This window comes from Ahaetulla prasina, chromosome 7, assembly GCF_028640845.1.
Source record: "Ahaetulla prasina isolate Xishuangbanna chromosome 7, ASM2864084v1, whole genome shotgun sequence".
Lineage (NCBI taxonomy): Eukaryota > Metazoa > Chordata > Lepidosauria > Squamata > Colubridae > Ahaetulla > Ahaetulla prasina.
In genome coordinates this window covers 76,050,019-76,068,065 of record NC_080545.1, presented here as the reverse complement: position 1 = coordinate 76,068,065, position 18,047 = coordinate 76,050,019, and the positions used below count along the sequence as shown (strand labels likewise).

Genomic DNA, 18,047 nt, shown 5'->3' with positions numbered 1-18,047 from the left:
TCATCATTTCAAAGAATCTCAATATTTATATATTTCATATCTCATTAGTATTTCCACCCATAATTTATTTCAATTCTCTCCTTTTCTTTTCTTTTCTTTTTTAAATTCTTTGCTTTCTTTGCTTGTCTTATATTTCTATCCTTTCTCCTTTTCTTCTGAAAAAGGGGACTTACGACCATTTTTCACAGTTGCAACCTTTGTGGCATCCCCATGATCATGTGATCAAAATTCAGATGCTTGGCAGCTGGTTCATATTTATGACCGTTGCTGTGTCCTAGGGTCATGTGATCCCCTTTTGCGACCTTTTGACAAGCAATGTCAACAGGGAAGCCAGATTCACTTAACAACCGGGTTACTAACTTATCAACCGCAGTGATTCACTTAACAACTGAGGCAAGAAAGCCCATAAAACGGAGCAAAACTCTCTTAATAGATTTCTCACTTAACAACAGATATTTTGGGCTCAGTTGTGGTCGTAAGCCAAGGACTACCTATATATGTAAACACAAACCAAATCACTTCAAGATGAAATTCTTTATCGAAAGTTATTGGTTATATTCTAGCACGCAACTGCAGTGCAGGCTAGTAGTGTTTTTTTTTAACTTCCCATTCTAGGGCTTCTAGAGAGAGAACAGGTAAAGGTAAAGGTGCTAGTTGTTCCTGACTCTAGGGGGCGGTGCTCATCTCCGTTTCTAAGCCGAAGAGCCAGCGCTGTCTGATGACAATTCCATAGTCATGTGGCCAGCATGACTAAATGCCAAAGGCACATGGAACACTGTTACCTTCCCACCAACGTGGTCCCTAATTTTCTACTTGCATTTTTACGTGCTTTTGAACTGCTAGGTCGGCAGAAGATGGGGCAAGTAATGGGAGCTCACTCTGTTATGCGGCGCTAGGGATTCGAACCACTGAACTGCCAACCTTTCTGATCGCCAAGCTCAGCATCTTAGCCACTGAGCCATGGCGTCCCTTTATAAGAGAATAATTGACCCCAAATCACCTGGATGGCTTCTATGCCTACTGAAAGACTACAACCTGTGTCTCTCTACTCATAGTCTCACACTTTAATCAGTGGATCACACTGATACTCATTCTTATTTATCCTCTCTTTCTCTGACTTGCTCTCTCTTCCCCCCTTCCATACATAATTTCCTTGATTATTATATTTGATTATGGTATATTGCAGATTCAGGCTTGCAAAATTTATTTCATTTTATGAAGGATCTCTTTTATTATTTTTAACATTTATCATTTTAGGTTAAACCGCTCCGAGTAATGAATTACGTTGCAAAGACGTTTATAATACTGCCGAGAGTTGGATCCTTTTGTCACTTGCCAATAGGGTTCTGTTCACCTGTGTATGCATCATTACTTGAGCTGTACACAACATTGAACATATCATTTTCTAAATCAAATAAATGTCATATATCACAAAGTCACTCTTTGCCCAGATTTAACCCTTGAGAAACTTCAAAAGTTAAAACTTTATTTTTTTATTTTTTAGAAACAGGACCTGCTGCGCCATCAATAGATATCCGGTCTGCATTCAAAAGAAGGTAATTTTAAGTGATTTTGGAAACTTCTTCAGTAATGGGTATTGGAAGCATTGCACAAGTTATACTATCTTTGAACACCCTTTGCAGGAAGTAGGTTCTGTTGGAAGAAATGTCCATCTGGGTTCAATTCCAAGTGGGGAGAAAGACATTGGAAACATACAAAAATACAAGCAACATGGTTATAGTCATAAGTGGGAGGAAATAGGTAATAGGAAGGATGAGAATAAGAATACTAATACAGTCTTAGTAAATAGTTTGACAGTGTTGTGGGAATTAGTTGTTTAGCAGGGTGATGGCATTCGGGAAAAAACTATCCTTGTGTCTAGTTGTTCTGGTGTGCAGTGCCCTATAGCGTCATTTTGAGGGTAGAAGTTGAAACAATTTATATCCAGGATGTGAAGGGTCTGTAGATATTTTCACAGCCTTCTTTTTGACTTGTGTAGTATACAGGTCGGTAGCAATTGTTTTTTCTGCATTCTAATTATCCACTGAAGTCTGTGTCTGTCTTGTTTGGTTGTAGAGCCAAACCAGACAGTTATAGAGGTGCAGATGACAGAGTCAATAATTCCTCTGTAGAACTGAATCAGCAGCTCTTTGGGCAGTTTGAACTTTCAGAGTTGGCGCAGAAAGAACATTCTTTGCTGTGTTTTTTTTGATGTTAGGTATCCATTGTATGTCTTGAGATATGATAGAATCTAGAAACTTGAAGGTCTCTACTTTTGATGCTGTGTTGTCTAGTATTGTAAGAGGTGGTAGTATAGGAGGGTATCTCCTAAAATCTACCACCATTTCTACTGTTTTGAGTGTGTTTAGTTCAAGATTGTTTTGGTTGCAGAGCCAAACCAGACAGTTATAGAGGTGCAGATGACAGTGTCAATAATTCCTCTGTAGAACTGAATCAGCAGCTCTTTGGGCAGTTTGAACTTTCAGAGTTGGCGCAGAAAGAACATTCTTTGCTGTGTTTTTTTTGATGTTAGGTATCCATTGTATGTCTTGAGATATGATAGAATCTAGAAACTTGAAGGTCTCTACTTTTGATGCTGTGTTGTCTAGTATTGTAAGAGGTGGTAGTATAGGAGGGTATCTCCTAAAATCTACCACCATTTCTACTGTTTTGAGTGTGTTTAGTTCAAGATTGTTTTGGTTGCACCACAAGGCTAGTTCAAGCTCCCATCTGTATGCAGATTCATCATTGTCTCAAATGAGACCAATTCTGTTGTATCGTCTGCAAACTTCAGTACTTTAACAGAGGGATCTTTTGAGATGCAGTCATTGGTGTATAGAGAGAAGAGAACTGGAGAGAGCATACAGCCCTGGGGGGCTCCTGTGCTAATTGTACAGGTATCTGATGTGATTTTGCCTAGTTTTACCTGTTGCTTCCTGCTTGTTAGGAAGCTTATGATCCATTTACAAGTGTGGTCAGGTACAGCTAGCTGACTTTGAGGTTTGATGTTGGAAGTGATGTGGTGGAAGAGAAATAAACAGATAACAGAATAAATGCAGGTTGCATGTATACATTAGTAGAAAGGAATAGAAAGTTTTATCTGTGTGATTGATTGAATAATTGATTGCTTGATTGACTGACTGATTGATTATATGCCATCAATTCAATGCTGACTTTTAGCAACCACATAAATACATTTTCTCCTTGACAATCTGTCAAGGAGAAACCTGGTCCTTTAGATCTTCCAACGATATATCCATTCCTGCTGTTATTGAGCCCATCTATTTTATCATTGGTTTTCCTCTTCCTTTTCCTTTCACTTTCCCAGCATTAGCACCTTCTCCAAAGTGCTAAGTCTTCATGTAAAGTAGAACAACCTGGTCATTTGTGCCTTAAATGATCTATTTGTTTGTTTGTTTTTGGATTGTCCATGGTATTCTCAGGAGTTTTCTTCAACACCAGATCTCAAAGTGTCAACACTTTTTCTATGCTGCTTCTTCAAAGTCCAACTTCACTTCCACAGAAGGTCAATGGGAATACCACTGCCTGCATTATTCTGATCTTTGTAGACATAGACCTATCCTGGCATTTGAATGCCTTTTCCATGGTCTTCGTGGTTGTTCTGCCAAGTACCAGCCTGTGTTTATTTCTTGACTGCTTATTCTTTGACCGTTGATGTTTAATCCTAAAAGCCGAAGCTATCTCTGCTTCAATATCTTCTCTGTCAATTCTAAGTATGGCTGTTGTACCTGTTGTCATTAGTTTGATCTTCTTTAAATTTAATTACTATGTTTTCATTTTTATTGCTAGAGCTTGCCAATCCTTTGCATTTTCAGCTACCTGAGTAGTGTCATTAGTAAAATGCAGATTATTGATCTTTCTCCCTCTAGTTTTAAAACCACACTCAACGTTTTCCAATCCAGCTTTCTTAATGTTCAATGTATAGGCTGAATAAATATATTTAAGGGAGGAGAGCATAAGGCTTTTTCACCTCCTGTAGCCATGCAATAGGAAGAGATAATTCCCTATTCACACACACACACAAGCAACCTAGCTCTCCCTCCCCCCCCTTTTAAATTATACACTAGTTTATATATTTTCCTAATCATTGCATAAGCAGGCAAGTCTGGTTTCAAGCTGTTGAATTCAGTGCCAAGGCAATCCTTAGAGAAGCAAAATACATAAAACCCTATTTATAAATATTTCAGTGATAGTGTTAATGCTCAATATGTTCTAAACATGCATTTTTCTATTTTTAACTATCTTTCCCTCTGGCTTCCCATCTTTACAATCATGCAAAATGTTATGCATGCGAGGTAGGATCTCAGATTCTCAGATTCTCCTTGCTAACTAGTCTAAAAAAGAAACTTAACTTATTTCATACAGTTTTGCATTGTTTTGTACAGCACAAATAACAATGCAAGTATTTGATTTACATTTAAAGCGGAGTTCAGCATAAGCCCTTTATTTTATTTATTGATGCATTTTTAGGTACGCACACTGGAAGTTGTTAAAGTCCTGTGTGCTAACTTACCTTAAAAACATGTTTGTGTTACACAAACACATAACACAAATTGAGGCAAATTTATGGTTCTATTTACAAGAATTTGCCTGAACAGGTATAACCTGGAGCAATGCAAATCTTTGTGTTCATGTTTCACAAGTGCTTGTTACAGAAATTGTAAATCCTGTGAAAAAGAATACAAGTTTGTGTTGACATAATAGTTTTTCCTTGCGTGTCTGCATATATATTGCATTGGTAGGGCAGCTAGGATATATGCAATATGTGTTGTTTGACTTTCTGCATATTAAATGAAGACTTGATCTTTTTTGTTTGTTTGTTTTTGTTTGTTTGTTTATTAATAACAGTGGTGAAGGACAAGAGGATGCAGGAGAACTTGACTTTAGTGGTCTCCTGAAACGTAGGTGAGAACCAAGCAATGGAGCAACGTTTATTCAAAATGGTTACGTTCGTGCATAGAAAATGTCAGGGTGTAGAGTTAATACATACAGAAAAAATGTTATAGCTTTTTTCTTATTTTACAAAAGCTGAGTTCTCAAAAGAACAATGCATGCTTAAATTTAAATCAGCACATTGGCAAGAAATGAGTTAAATCCTAGGATATCATGCTATTTCTTACAGTTGATACCATATTATGCTTTAATAATAACATTGAAGTATCTCAGATAAATTAAAGTATAACATTGGATGAGGGTTTTTTGTGTTTTGTCTTGCATGCTTGCCCCCCCTCCCCACCAATATGGGGATGAGAAATTCTAACACATGATCCTGGTATGGAACTTTTATTTTTAAAGAAAATTAAACTGATCTTGAAAATTCATTTTCTAAACATACAGGCTACAGATGAAAACTTTTCTTATCCTGCTTTCTGCTAGAATGCTACAAAATGATTTACTGTATTCTAACCGTACATGCTTTCATGGTGTGACTATAAACATAAGCATCTCTCTGGAATTGGAGAAGCTATTATAAAACAGTCAGGGACACGATGGCTCAGTGGCTAAGACGCTGAGTTTGTCGATTGAAAGGTCGACAGTTCAGTGGTTTGAATCCCTAGTGCTGTGTAATGGGGTGCGATCCCATTACTTGTCCCAGCTTCTGCCAACTTAGCAGTTCAAAAGCACTTTAAAAAAATGCAAGTAGAAAAATAGGGACCACCTTTGGTAGGAAGGTAACAGCGTTCCGTACGCCGTTGGCGTTTAGTCATGCTTGCCACATGACCACGGAGATGTCTTCGGACAGCGCTGGCTCTTTGGCTTTGAAATGGAGATGAGCACCACCCCTAGAGTCGGGAATGACTAGCACATATGTGCGAGGGGAACCTTTACCTTTACTTTTATTATAAAACAAGACACATGGAAACATTTTTTTTAAAAAAATTAGAATAATCCAAGAAGCTGTCAGCCATACTTAAAATCCTGAGATATGACTAACAATATGAACAAGTATTCAGACACTTGTTTGTGTTTTTATAGCTTTATATGGTTTTGATTTTCTACACCCTAGGTTACAAGAACAATAATAGTTAAGGTTCAAGACTGAGATCTCGTTTCAAATTTACCCATCTGCGTGGTGAAGGAGGCACATACAGTTTCCCACAATATTTATTTTATTAATAAAGGAGAATACTTGTGACATTAAGATCACACCAAAAATTAAGTAAACAGCCCAAACAAAGAACCTCCAGGACAATTTTTACCAACATTGACAAGGCAAACCATTAGAAAATAAACCAAGAACAAATTCCACTCCTTCCTAGCATTGATGATGTTAGCTAATTTGGGTAATGAAAGTCAACAAGAAAACAACCAAGCTTAAAGGCACCAAGGATCCTTCATTTCTTTTATTTTCTTTCTAATGGGATTAGTAATAGAAAGAGCACTTAGAAGTTTATACTGCTTCATAGTGCTTTATAGCACTCTTTAAGTAGTTTACAGACTCCGCAAATTGCCCCCAACAATCTGGGTCCTCATTTTACTGACCTCGGAAGGATGGAAAGTTGAGTCAACCTTGAGCCAGTCAAGATCAAAGCAATCAATCTCCTAGCAATGAGCAGTTATTTATTTATTTATTTATTTATTTACATTTATATCCCGCCCTTCTCCGAAGACTCAGGGCGGCTTACAATGTGTAAGGCAATAGTCTCATTCTATTTGTATATATTTACAAAGTCAACTTATTGCCCCCCCCAACAATCTGGGTCCTCATTTTACCTACCTTATAAAGGATGGAAGGCTGAGTCAACCTTGGGCCTGGTGGGACTAGAACCTGCAGTAATTGCAGGCAGCTGTGTTTTAATAACAGGCTATCTTACAGCCTGAGCCACACTGCGGCCCTTAGTTAGGGCCTGTTAGCCTGCAATAGTACATTCTAGTCACTGTGCCACCATGGTTCTTATTGTATTGTGAGCCATTGGGGTTACTTGGAGAAGGATGGTGGATAAATTGAATTCTTTTATTTTGTGCTTTACGTTCATGTTGACTGGCTGGATAAGTCCCTGAAGTTTTCTTGACAAGATTTCAGGACTCGTTTGCCATTGTTTCTTTCCTAGGGCTAAGAGAAAGTGACAGGCCCAAGGTCACCCAGACGGCTTTGCACCTAAAACAAAACTAGAATTAACAGCCTGATGGTTTCTGTTCTAGTACCTTAACTTTATAGGTAGTCCTTGAGTTATGACCACAACTGAGCCCAACACTTCTGTTGCTAAATGAGACAATTGTGCAGTGAGCTTTCCTCCATTTTACGATCTTCCTTGCTACGATTGTCATGTGAATCACCGAAGTTGTTAAGTTAGTAACACAGCTGTTAAGTGAATGTGGCTTCCCCATTGACTTTTCTTGTCAGAAAGTCGCAATAGGTGATCACATGAACCTAGGATATTGCAACCATCATAAATATGAGCCAGTTGCCAAAAGTCTGAATTTTGATCACATGACCATGGAGATGCTGCAACGGTCATAAGTGTGAAAAATGGTCATAAGTCATGTTTTTCAGTGCCGTTGTAAATTTGACTGGTCACTAAACGAACTGTTGTAAATTGACAAGTTCCTGTATACATAAACTGATTCCAACACTGCCTGCTAAATAAAATTTAATAAAAACACACATGTGGAATAGGCAGTGTATGACGCCAAATCACAGCAGATACTGTTCTCCAATTTAAAAAGTTAAACCAACCTTTTTTAAATTTATTCCTGCCAGGTCTTCATTCTTTCTTTCTCTTCCCATATGTATATTTCATTTGCTTGGCTTTACTTTTGTGGCTTCCTACTAAGATGCAACTTAATTCACGGAAAACCCTTTCATTAGAGTTTGTGATAGTGTGAAATGATTACTTTGGATAATATTAATTTTGTTGCATATGAATATAAATGTCTCTGTATTGATGTATAGAAATGTGTTGTTATGTTGATAGAGTAATCATGCTTTGAAGTGAATCTGAGGACTTCACTTAAATATTAAAAGTGAAACTTCTGTCACCAAGGGTAGGATACTGACAATCAAGAAGAGCTTTGAAATAGGCATTTACTTCCAGTCAAAGCGTAACTGAATTTTGCTTAATTAACCTAATTTTTTTTTAACAGATCTCTAGCAAATGATGCAGTTATTCTCACTTCCTAAAAATTTTTTTGTTAAACATGGTCTGTTGTTTTTTATTGATTCAATAAAAAGTAGGGTCAATACCCTGCTTGCAATCTTCTTTTCAATTTATAACTTCAGTGTTTTCTGCCAAATATATTCGTAATTTTCTAAACTTATTTCACTGGGCTTTTAAACTGCTATTTTTACAGGTTTAAAAATTCTGAATGTTCACTCAATACATTCTGCATATTTTAAGCCAGTAGCGGTGGAATATTAAGAATCAATTTAAAATTTAAAATTCAGTTCTGCTGATTTCAATAGAACAAAAGCCAAGTTACAGGTAGTTCTCAACTTATAACCAAAATTGGGACCTGAATTGCCATTTTTAAGCAAGTCAGTTGTTAAGTAAATTGCATCCAATTTTACAACCTTTTTTTGCCATGGTTGTTAAGCAAATCATTCAATTGTTAACCAATCACATGGTTTGTAATTGAATCCAGGCAGTGGTGGGTTTCAATTTTTTTTACTACCGGTTCTGTGGGTGTGGCTTGGTGGGCGTAGCATGAATTGATGGGTGTGGCTTGGTGGGCGTGGCAGGGCAAGGATACTGTAAAATCGCCATTCCCACCCCACTCCAGGGGAAGGTTACTGCAAAATCCCCATTTCCTCCCGATCAGCTGGGACTTGGGAGGCAGAGAATAGATGGGGGTGGGGCCAGTCAGAATTTTTACCACCAGTTCTCCGAAATACTTAAAATTTCTGCTACCGGTTCTTCAGAACTGGTCAGAACCTGCTGAAACCCATCTCTGAACCCAGGTTCCCCTACTGAGTTTGCCTAAAGAAAGTCATTTGAGAAGGTGATCACATGACTCCAGTCCAGTGCTGCTGTTTTTCTAACACCTGAATTTTGATCATGTGATCATGGGAATGCTGTAATAGTTGTAAGGGCAAAACCTGATCATAACTCACTTTTTTCAGTGTCATTATAACGTCAAACTTATGCTAAACATAAGTTGAGGACTATCTATTTATGGATTGATGTAGGGGAAGGAGTGGCAGAAACTGGGAGTAGAATCCCTACATAGCCACAAGTGAACTAAGTCCGACCTCCGTTGAATTCAGTTGTTCCATATCTAACTCCTAGCAGGTACTAACCATTAGTTGAGAATATTCCTGTGCATAGGCATGAGTAACAACCAATCAGCTTAGTGGCAAACTCATATCGTCACAGCATCATCACATGATGTATCATGACCTTTTTCACCTTTGCTACACCGGATGTGGGCGTGGCCAGTGCGTGACGCATCCGGCCCATGGGCTGCGAGTTTGATAGCCCTGGCTTAACTGGACCTTAACATGTAGACCTGATCTTTGCGCGTGTCATATCAGATTACATTATAATCTGTGTCAACAATCAATAACCTGATCATTAGACAAATGCATAAATGCCTTTGTGAAATCTGAGCCTCAGATAGTGGCCAAATTCTAGATTAAACTATCAGTGGTGATGTAATCAACTAAATTTCAAAGGCAGCTGGATATGTATCTAAGTATATATATATCACTCCCTGGAAAAAAAAAAATATTAGACTCTAAATAAGTTTAGAAATTTAGTTGTAATGAATGTAATAGTTATTGACATTTGAGGTTTTTTTAATCTAAATGACTAAAATAGTTTTACACATATTTTAATGACTTCTGTTTTTTTTAAAAAAAATCAGACTATGGTTAATAAAGTATTTTCTGGGAAGAGAGAAAAAAACTGCATTACTTGCTAGAGATTTGTCTAAAACAAATGAAAGATCTGTTCTGTTATATATCCAAGCAGTCTTTTCATCTATGAAATAAAATTGTGGCCTCACCAAGATGTTTTTTGTTGAACTAACGAACAAATCCTGATAGAAGCACCATCTTTATTTACAGTAAATGAAGAGGCTGAAAAACACTTTCTTATCAAGGTTTAAAAATCAGGATGTATCTTATTATTTACAAAAATAAAGGTGTGCATCCTTATTTTGATACCTGTTGATGGAGGTGGCTGGCTGGCTGGTAGCTTCCATAGCTAGAAAGCACCGCCAAAGTACTGGAATGAAAAAATGCCTCTTGAATGTGTGCATATCATATTTTGATATGACCTTTGGGAAGGTACTGCAGTGTTCCATCAAGTAGCCAAGCTCAGCAAATTCTTCTTGTAATAAACAAATAAGCAGTAAATAAAGTCACTGTCATAAATGTTAATACCATAATTTAATGGTCTTGATATTTCTTAGCTGCTTCCAGTTTTCCAACAAGACGATCGTGTAGAACTGCAACAGATGTTGACTCACTATGTTCTTATACTAAAAGAACATAAGGATTTTTCTGCAGTGTGGTATGATAATACCAGCTACAGTCATTGTTACCATCTTTAAAATACAAAATGATTTCTTGAAGTAATTTAAAAAAAGAATCTTTTCTAGTAACTTTTATTTCTGGAAGTGTTTATTCCAACACAATGTAATTCATTGCAGTTCTCTTTTAATTAGTGTGTAAGATCAGCATAAGATGTATGAATACGTTTTCCTGTTATCAAAGCTAATTTTTTCTATGTGCAAGTATTTAACCTGAGAAACAGTTTTCTTCAATTATATTAGGATCACACCACACTAAAAATTAAGAAGAGTGTAAAATCTTTTGTTAACCTGGTATTATCCAGATGTGTTGGACTTTGATTCCATGATGATTGGGAATTCTGGAACACCTAGAAAAACTTCTGGGGAAAAAATCAGTTTGTTTTTTTTTATTTGTCAAACACAACAATATACTGTATATACGTATAAGCATGAAATAACCATACGAATTGGATACAACCAAAGGGAACATTAGGACAGGAACGGTAGGCACGCTGGTGCTCTTATGCACATCCCTTACAGATCTCTTAGGAATGGGGTGAGATTAAATTGTAGAAGACTAATTTCAAAGCAAATTTGACTGGCCACTTTCGATTTATCCTAGGTTAATTTCAGTAAAGATTCATGATAAAAGTAATCTTGAAATATAGAAACATTGAACTTCAGTATTACACTTGTGATGATACTCAAAAACTATGGCTAGTAGACAGAATTCTTCTGAACATGTCTGCCTTCCATGTTGATTACACCAGTCCATCCCTGCAAATATGGCATGGGATGGCAATCTAATCATGATAGTGATGCACCTTAGAATGAAGGGCATCATTAACTAATGTCCTTTTTGTAGGTCAGTAAATGACATCTCATTAAGTTTCAGACTAAAATGTTAATAGATGTTTTCCATACTTAATTCCTGACCTAACTAATCCATTTGTTGTTCAAATCAGACCCTTTGACATTTCCTATTTCTAGTACACCTCACTGTTTTGAGACAATGCACAGTGCAGACTTCTAGTTCCATTCTTCTGAAAATGCATAGGTTTCAATTCAAAGGGCTAATTCAAGATCTGTAATATACTACCCACTGAAAACATGGGGTAAGTGTGTATCCTGCTATTCTCTTTCTTTCGGCTATTAAGATCTTTAACCACATAACTGAATATTTTAGCTCAAACCCATTCCTAAGCCTAACTAAACTTCTCTAAAGCATTTCAGTCTTTAGTCTTCCTTGGATTTGATTTCCAGTTGCCACATTCATAATGTACTAGATCTCATTAATCTGGGCCACATCCCTTTTCTTCTTTCTTTTGTTCTTTTAAATCTTTGTTCCTGATTAGGGAATTTAAACAGGAACCAGAAGAGCCAGAAGTAGATGTGTGGGAACTCTTGAAGAATGCAAATCCCAATGACTATGAGAAGATTGCATTTCAGTATGGAATTACTGACCTGAGGGGTATGCTGAGACGTCTGAAGCGCACTCGAAGGGAAGAGAAGAAGAGTGCAGGTATTAATTGCTTGGGAAAGTTCCACCCAGGAATTCCCACCCCCCCAAAAAATCTTCCTTTAAAGCGACCCTCCCAAGCTCCATTTTTGCTGGCAGAGCACTTGGGCCACCACAGGCCACCACAGGTGCACCTGACGCGAGTGATGTTGAACTGGCCATGCCCCCCCTGGCCCCCCTCCCGAGGTCAAACCCAACCCTGATGCAGCCCTCAATGAAATTAAGTTTGACACCCCTGATGTACCTAATCAGTTTAAGTATCCAGTTCCATTATCAATGACAACTCAACAGTTTCTCCTTCACATATTTCTCTAACTATGAAAGAATAAAAAGGAAGTACAGGCCAGGTCTATATCATTATCTTAGTATGTTTCCCAAATCTGCCTTATGGGTCTTTCCATTTGTTTTCAAACCATTTCATACTAGACACAATACAGTTAAAACTGGATCTCCAGAGCTCCACATGTTTGAAATGGAGCTAATTATGTAGAAAGAGGCACTGAAATTCCAAAATACTCAATTACAATAACTTGGGGAAATCAGGGTCCTTCCTTCCCTGTCCCTGTCCAAATTGAGTTTTGGGGAGGAAATGTTAATTCATGAGGAAGTTCATATTTATGTAGTATATAGATAAAGTTCATTTTTATCTCATCTGTATTTTTGCTGCATGTACCGGCTGCAAAAATATAATGAGAACAAGCTACTAGTGAGGTTGTTTGCTTCTCTTTCCTACCATGTAATATTCACCTTGAGATTTGCAGTTCAGATCTGGAAACTCTACTATAATAAAATATAATTTTATCAGCTAGAATGCCTCCAATTTTGTGAAGTTAAATATCAACTTTTACTTTCCAAAGGATTTCTTTTTTACTGCCAGTGGCCATCATCTTTTTTCACCCAACAGCCTTTTCTAAGATTCTGGATCCTGCTTATCAAGTGGACAAAGGAGGTAGAGTAAGGTTTGCAGTGGAACTGGCTGATCCAACAGTTGAACTGAAGTGGTATAAAAATGGCCAAGAAATACGACCAAGTGGAAAGTAAGTATGTGCATTGACTTAAGTATAAAGAATCTTTCTTATTTCTATTCTATTGGTGGTTGCTTCTTAGGCATTAGTGAAAAGACATTCATGAATATATGGGCCTAGGGACAAGCCATCCTGGTGGCTAAGGACCATGGTTTTATTTATTTACTATGCAGTTTTATGTTTTATTTATTTGTTTGGTTTGGTTTGGAATCAGTTTTGACTCCTGGTGATTGTCTGGACAGGTCCATTGAGGATTTCTTTCTTTCTTTCTTTCTTTCTTTCTTTCTTTCTTTCTTTCTTTCTTTCTTTCTTTCTTCCTTCCTTCCTTCCTTCCTTCCTTCCTTCCTTCCTTCCCTCCCTCCCTCCCTTCCTTCCTTCTTTCCTTCCTTCTTTCTTTTTGGCAATATCATGAAAGTGGTTTGCCATTTTCTGCTTCTGGAATGTTTTCTCAACTTTCCAGACTAAAAACTGGAGACTGCGACTGGTCCAAAGTCACTCAGTTGACTTCCATTCTTAAGGGTCTCCTTTCTCCTAGTCACCTTGGATCTCCTTACTGATAGTTTGCACCTTTTCCACTACACCGGGGGTCCCCAACCTCTGGCCCATGGACTGGCACTAGTCCACGCCATGCCATGCCTGAAACCAGACCATGCAAACAAGTGAAGCCTCATCTGTGGGATGTAGGCAGCACACAAAACCATGCCCTCTCCAGTCCACGGAAAAATCTCTTTTCACAGAACCAGTCCCTGGTGACCAAAAGGTTGAGGGCCATTGCACCTACACCATTCTGGCTCCCTACTTGCTCTCTCAGCATTATAGATTACCCCAACCTGAGTGACATGATCAATAATGAGGCTATACAATGGCAGCAAAGTAGAACTGACACTTTTGTAAGGGATTTTTTTAAAGCTTGTTTCGGCAGATAGTGATTAGGAGGGTATTTATTTGAGCATGGTTGTGTTAAGCATTTATCTTGAAATCTATAGAAAACTACATCATTTAGTGTGCAGTTTGCAAGCTAATGTCAACAAACTCTGAGGATGGGGCTTTGGGGGCTAAATAAATAATTTGAGAATGATAGGCAACCTTTTATTTGTTGCTAGAGAAAGAAGGAAAAACAGGAAAGTATAACTCAAAAGGACAATGGGAAGCAGAGGCTCCCATTAACATCCACCCCACCGCTCCTTTTAATAAACCAGCTTTTAGTCAAGTAATATTTGAATTTAATTAATACAGTAAACACTTGCAGCCACTTTGTGACCTTTGGCACCACTAGATTTTACCAGGGAGAAGCCATCCATCATGGAGATCATCTTGAAGAATATTGACACATATCTAATGGTCTTCACTGGATACATTTAAATTAATTATCCGATAGCTGAATGTGAAGTAGAGCAGCATTGGTTGACGCTAGAGAGCCTCCAAACTTCATCCTGCAGTACTTTTTCTCACATGCAATATTTGAAGTTGGCTATTGTTTGTTTATCTGTTTGTTTTGAACATAGTGACCTTCCAGAAGACCATTAGGCATGTGTTAAAAATTCCCCTTTCTCTTGTCATCCCATTCTCAGGCTGGTAAGAGAAGATGGGAAGAAACAGCTCTTTAACTGCCAGTTGATACGAGAACCAACAGCTAAAGAGCAGTTTCCCCAGATTTCAATTTCTCTGTCTTCTCTTGCCACCCATCTCTGTTCCTAGGAGTCGGAAAGGGGATAAGAAAAAGAAGGAACTTAAATGCAGAAAAGCAATTCCTTAGCTGTCAGCTCCATAGTCCTTTGGATTGCTTCATTGAATCAAAGAACTCATTAAAATGAAATTAAGAGCTATGAGAATTTAGAACTAAAAACTGCTTCCCTCCTAGTGCTTCTTTGCCAGCCCTCAATGCCTGAGGTCTTTCAGCCCAGTCTGCCAGACGTGGCAGAAGTGAGGATCAATTGCAAGGGGAAAACCTGATTAGAAAGAACCAGAATCTTCTCCTGCCAAAAGATAAATGGTCCTAGTCAAGGGTGCCCAGACAGAGAGGGCATGCCTGCAACAATCACAGGTGGCCAATAGGAGAAATAATGGCTCCGATCATATCATTAGAAATGAAAAATGATTAATAACAAAACATGACAATATCCTATTAAATCATGGCTGCCTCTGTCTTGAGATTAAATCTACATGTTGTATTATTCCCTCTGCATGACAAATGCTTCTAGAGAACTGTAACATTTGCACCATATTCTGTGGTATGTTGGTTGTTCTCAATATAAGTACGGAGGCAGGTTGAATTCTGCTGTTTAGCTCTGCCTTTAAAAATTCAGTGAAGATCATTGCAGTAGTTCCTTGTTCTTGTGGAAGCTCTTTCCATCACAGTTCATTAGCAGGAAACCAAGAAAGGAAGCAAGGAAGGAAGATGAGCTAGTTAATAGGACTTCTGAGAAATTAGTTTGAGTGACGAGAACCCCTTTAGTTCAGTGTTTAATATTGGATTAAAGGTGGCATAAGGTGCAATATAGTCTTCCATAGGTCCTTTAAGTTAACTTTCTGACCCAAGTATGAAAGAGCTTTGACTTCCAAAATATAGTCTGTATCTCTTTCAATGCTTTCTTCTCCAAAGCCCAGGACTTCTCTTAAGAACTAACTGGCCTGAATACATTAAGTCCAGACTATTGAGCAGCTGCAGGATGGCAATAAGCTTTGGTCATTATTGACCTGAAACAAATGTGAACCAATGACCTTAAGGTGAAAGGCACCATATCCCATTACCTACCCCATGAGCCATATGGCCTACCAGAAATGTTGGCTGCTTTGCCCCAGCTATTATTGTACTTTTGAAAATATGTCAAGAGTGCAGGAATGGAACTAGGCTCCTGTTACGGTTATTTCCATCTTTCCCGAGCTAGGGTTTCAACCACTGTTGTGTTCAGAACCCTTGAAGTTTGCACTGCATGTTTCCCCATGAAAGTTTTAGGGCCAATTCTTAAATCTGTCTTTGCATCAGTCTTGGACCCAAATGCTAAAAAAGGCACTGGACATGTGGAAGTGGAAGAATTTGGTACAAAAAATATCCGCTGGAGAAGAGACAAGGGAATCATTTTTGTTTGGGGGGAAATCTCTCATTGTTGTCAAGACTACAGCAAAAAGGAAAGGGCTAAATATACCAACCTCCAAATTGCTACTCTGATCCCTAACGGCACATAGCCTATCTATCTACAGTTTAAAAAAGAAACCTGAATGCCAGACACAGTGACCTAATTAGATAAGTGTATTTGAAAACCTCCTGTTGCATCAATCAGTTTACAGTGAAGTACCTACTTAGGATCTGAAGGTTGAAGAATAATTACATCTTCTAATAATCCCAACTTTCTTAATCTGCCATTTCCCCATAGATACATATTTGAACACAAAGGTAATGAGCGAATCCTATTTATCAACAACTGCACGCTGACAGATGATGCCCGCTATCATGTCACAGCTGGAGATGAGAAATGCTCTACTGAATTGTTTGTTAGAGGTACAGTAATGAATCATTATTGTTATTTTAAAGCTTCGGTCCATTTCTTTAATAGAGTCAAACCTCAATTCAATACATGCCAGTACATTAGATTTCAGATTAAACACAGATAATTTAAACTCATGTTTATCCCCATTTAACAGACAATCATCCTCATTTTGCAGACAAATAGGAAAATTTCAATAAGATCTACAAATTGAGGATCCAATATATTTCTGCCATTATTTCTAGTTGAATGGGTGGGTGGGGATCTTGGAATCCAATGCAAAATGGATCCAATTGTATAACCCTAAATTTTAATGCCTGACTAGCCTCTGAAATACCTGAGAACTTTATTTTTTTAGTTGGTATGTAGGAACTTGGTCTCTCTGATTCAAAGAAAGCTACAGCATGAGAAATTACCTAATATCAGAGATGGCTTGTTTTAAAAGAGAAGAGAAGAGAAGAGAAGAGAAGAGAAGAGAAGAGAAGAGAAGAGAAGAGAAGAGAAGAGAAGAGAAGAATAGAACAGAACAGAACAGAACAGAACAGAACAGAACAGAACAGAACAGAACAGAATAGAATAGAATAGAATAGAATAGAATAGAATTCTTTATGGGCCAAGTGTGATTGGACACATAAGGAATTTGTCTTTGGTGCATATGCTCTCAGTGTACATAAAAGGGGGAAAAAAGGGGTGGGGGAGAAAAAATACATTCATGAAGAATCATAAGATACAACACCTGGTAATAGTCATAGGTTACTAATAAGCAATCAAATCATACTAGGAAACAAACAGAACAGTATAACTCATAAAAATACAAGCAACATGGTTACAGTCATAAGTGGGAGGAGATAGGTAATAGGAAGGATGAGAAGAATAATAGCAATACAGTCTTAGAAAATAGTTTGACAGTGTTGTGGGAATTAGTTGTTTAGCAGAGTGATGGCATTCTTGGAAAAACTGTCCATGTGTCTAGTTGTTCTGATGTGCAGTGCCCTATAGCGTCATTTTGAGGGTAGAAGTTGAAATAATTTATGTCCAGGATGTGAACGGTCTGTAGATATTTTCACAGCCCTCTTTTTGATTCGTGTAGTATACAGATCCTCAAGGGAAGGCAGGTTGGTAGCAGTTGTTTTTTTCTGCAGTTCTAATTAAGTCTGTGTCTGTCTTGTTTGGTTGCAGAGCCAAACCAGATACAGGTGCAGATGATGGACTCAATAATTCCTCTGTAGAACTGAATCAGCAGCTCTTTGGGCATTTTGAGCTTTCTGAGTTGGCACAGAAAGAACATTCTTTGTTGTGTTTTTTGATGAGGTTTTTGATGTTAGGTTTCCATTGTATGTCTTCAGATATGATAGAACCTAGAAACTTGAAGGTCTCTACTGTTGATACTGTGTTGTCTAGTATTGTAAGAAATGGTAGTATAGGCGAGTTTCTCCTAAAACCTACCACCATTTCTACCGTTTTGAGTGTATTTAGTTCAAGATTGTTCTGGTTGCACCATAAGGCTAGTTGTTCAACCTCCCATCTGTATGCAGATTCATC

General features: G+C 37.9%; 1 protein-coding gene across 13 annotated transcripts in view; it reads left to right on the top strand.

Moving 5' to 3' along the window:
* MYBPC1 (myosin binding protein C1) overlaps positions 1 to 18,047 on the top strand; it is a 120,457-nt gene that overhangs the window by 54,987 nt on the left and 47,423 nt on the right. For all 13 annotated transcript variants that reach the window (XM_058189586.1, XM_058189583.1, XM_058189579.1 and 10 more), the window contains 5 exons: positions 1,505 to 1,556; positions 4,870 to 4,926; positions 11,832 to 11,998; positions 12,900 to 13,032; positions 16,395 to 16,519. In XM_058189586.1, coding sequence (XP_058045569.1) covers positions 1,505 to 1,556; positions 4,870 to 4,926; positions 11,832 to 11,998; positions 12,900 to 13,032; positions 16,395 to 16,519 — 534 coding nt within the window. The remainder of the gene's footprint in view (positions 1 to 1,504; positions 1,557 to 4,869; positions 4,927 to 11,831; positions 11,999 to 12,899; positions 13,033 to 16,394; positions 16,520 to 18,047) is intronic.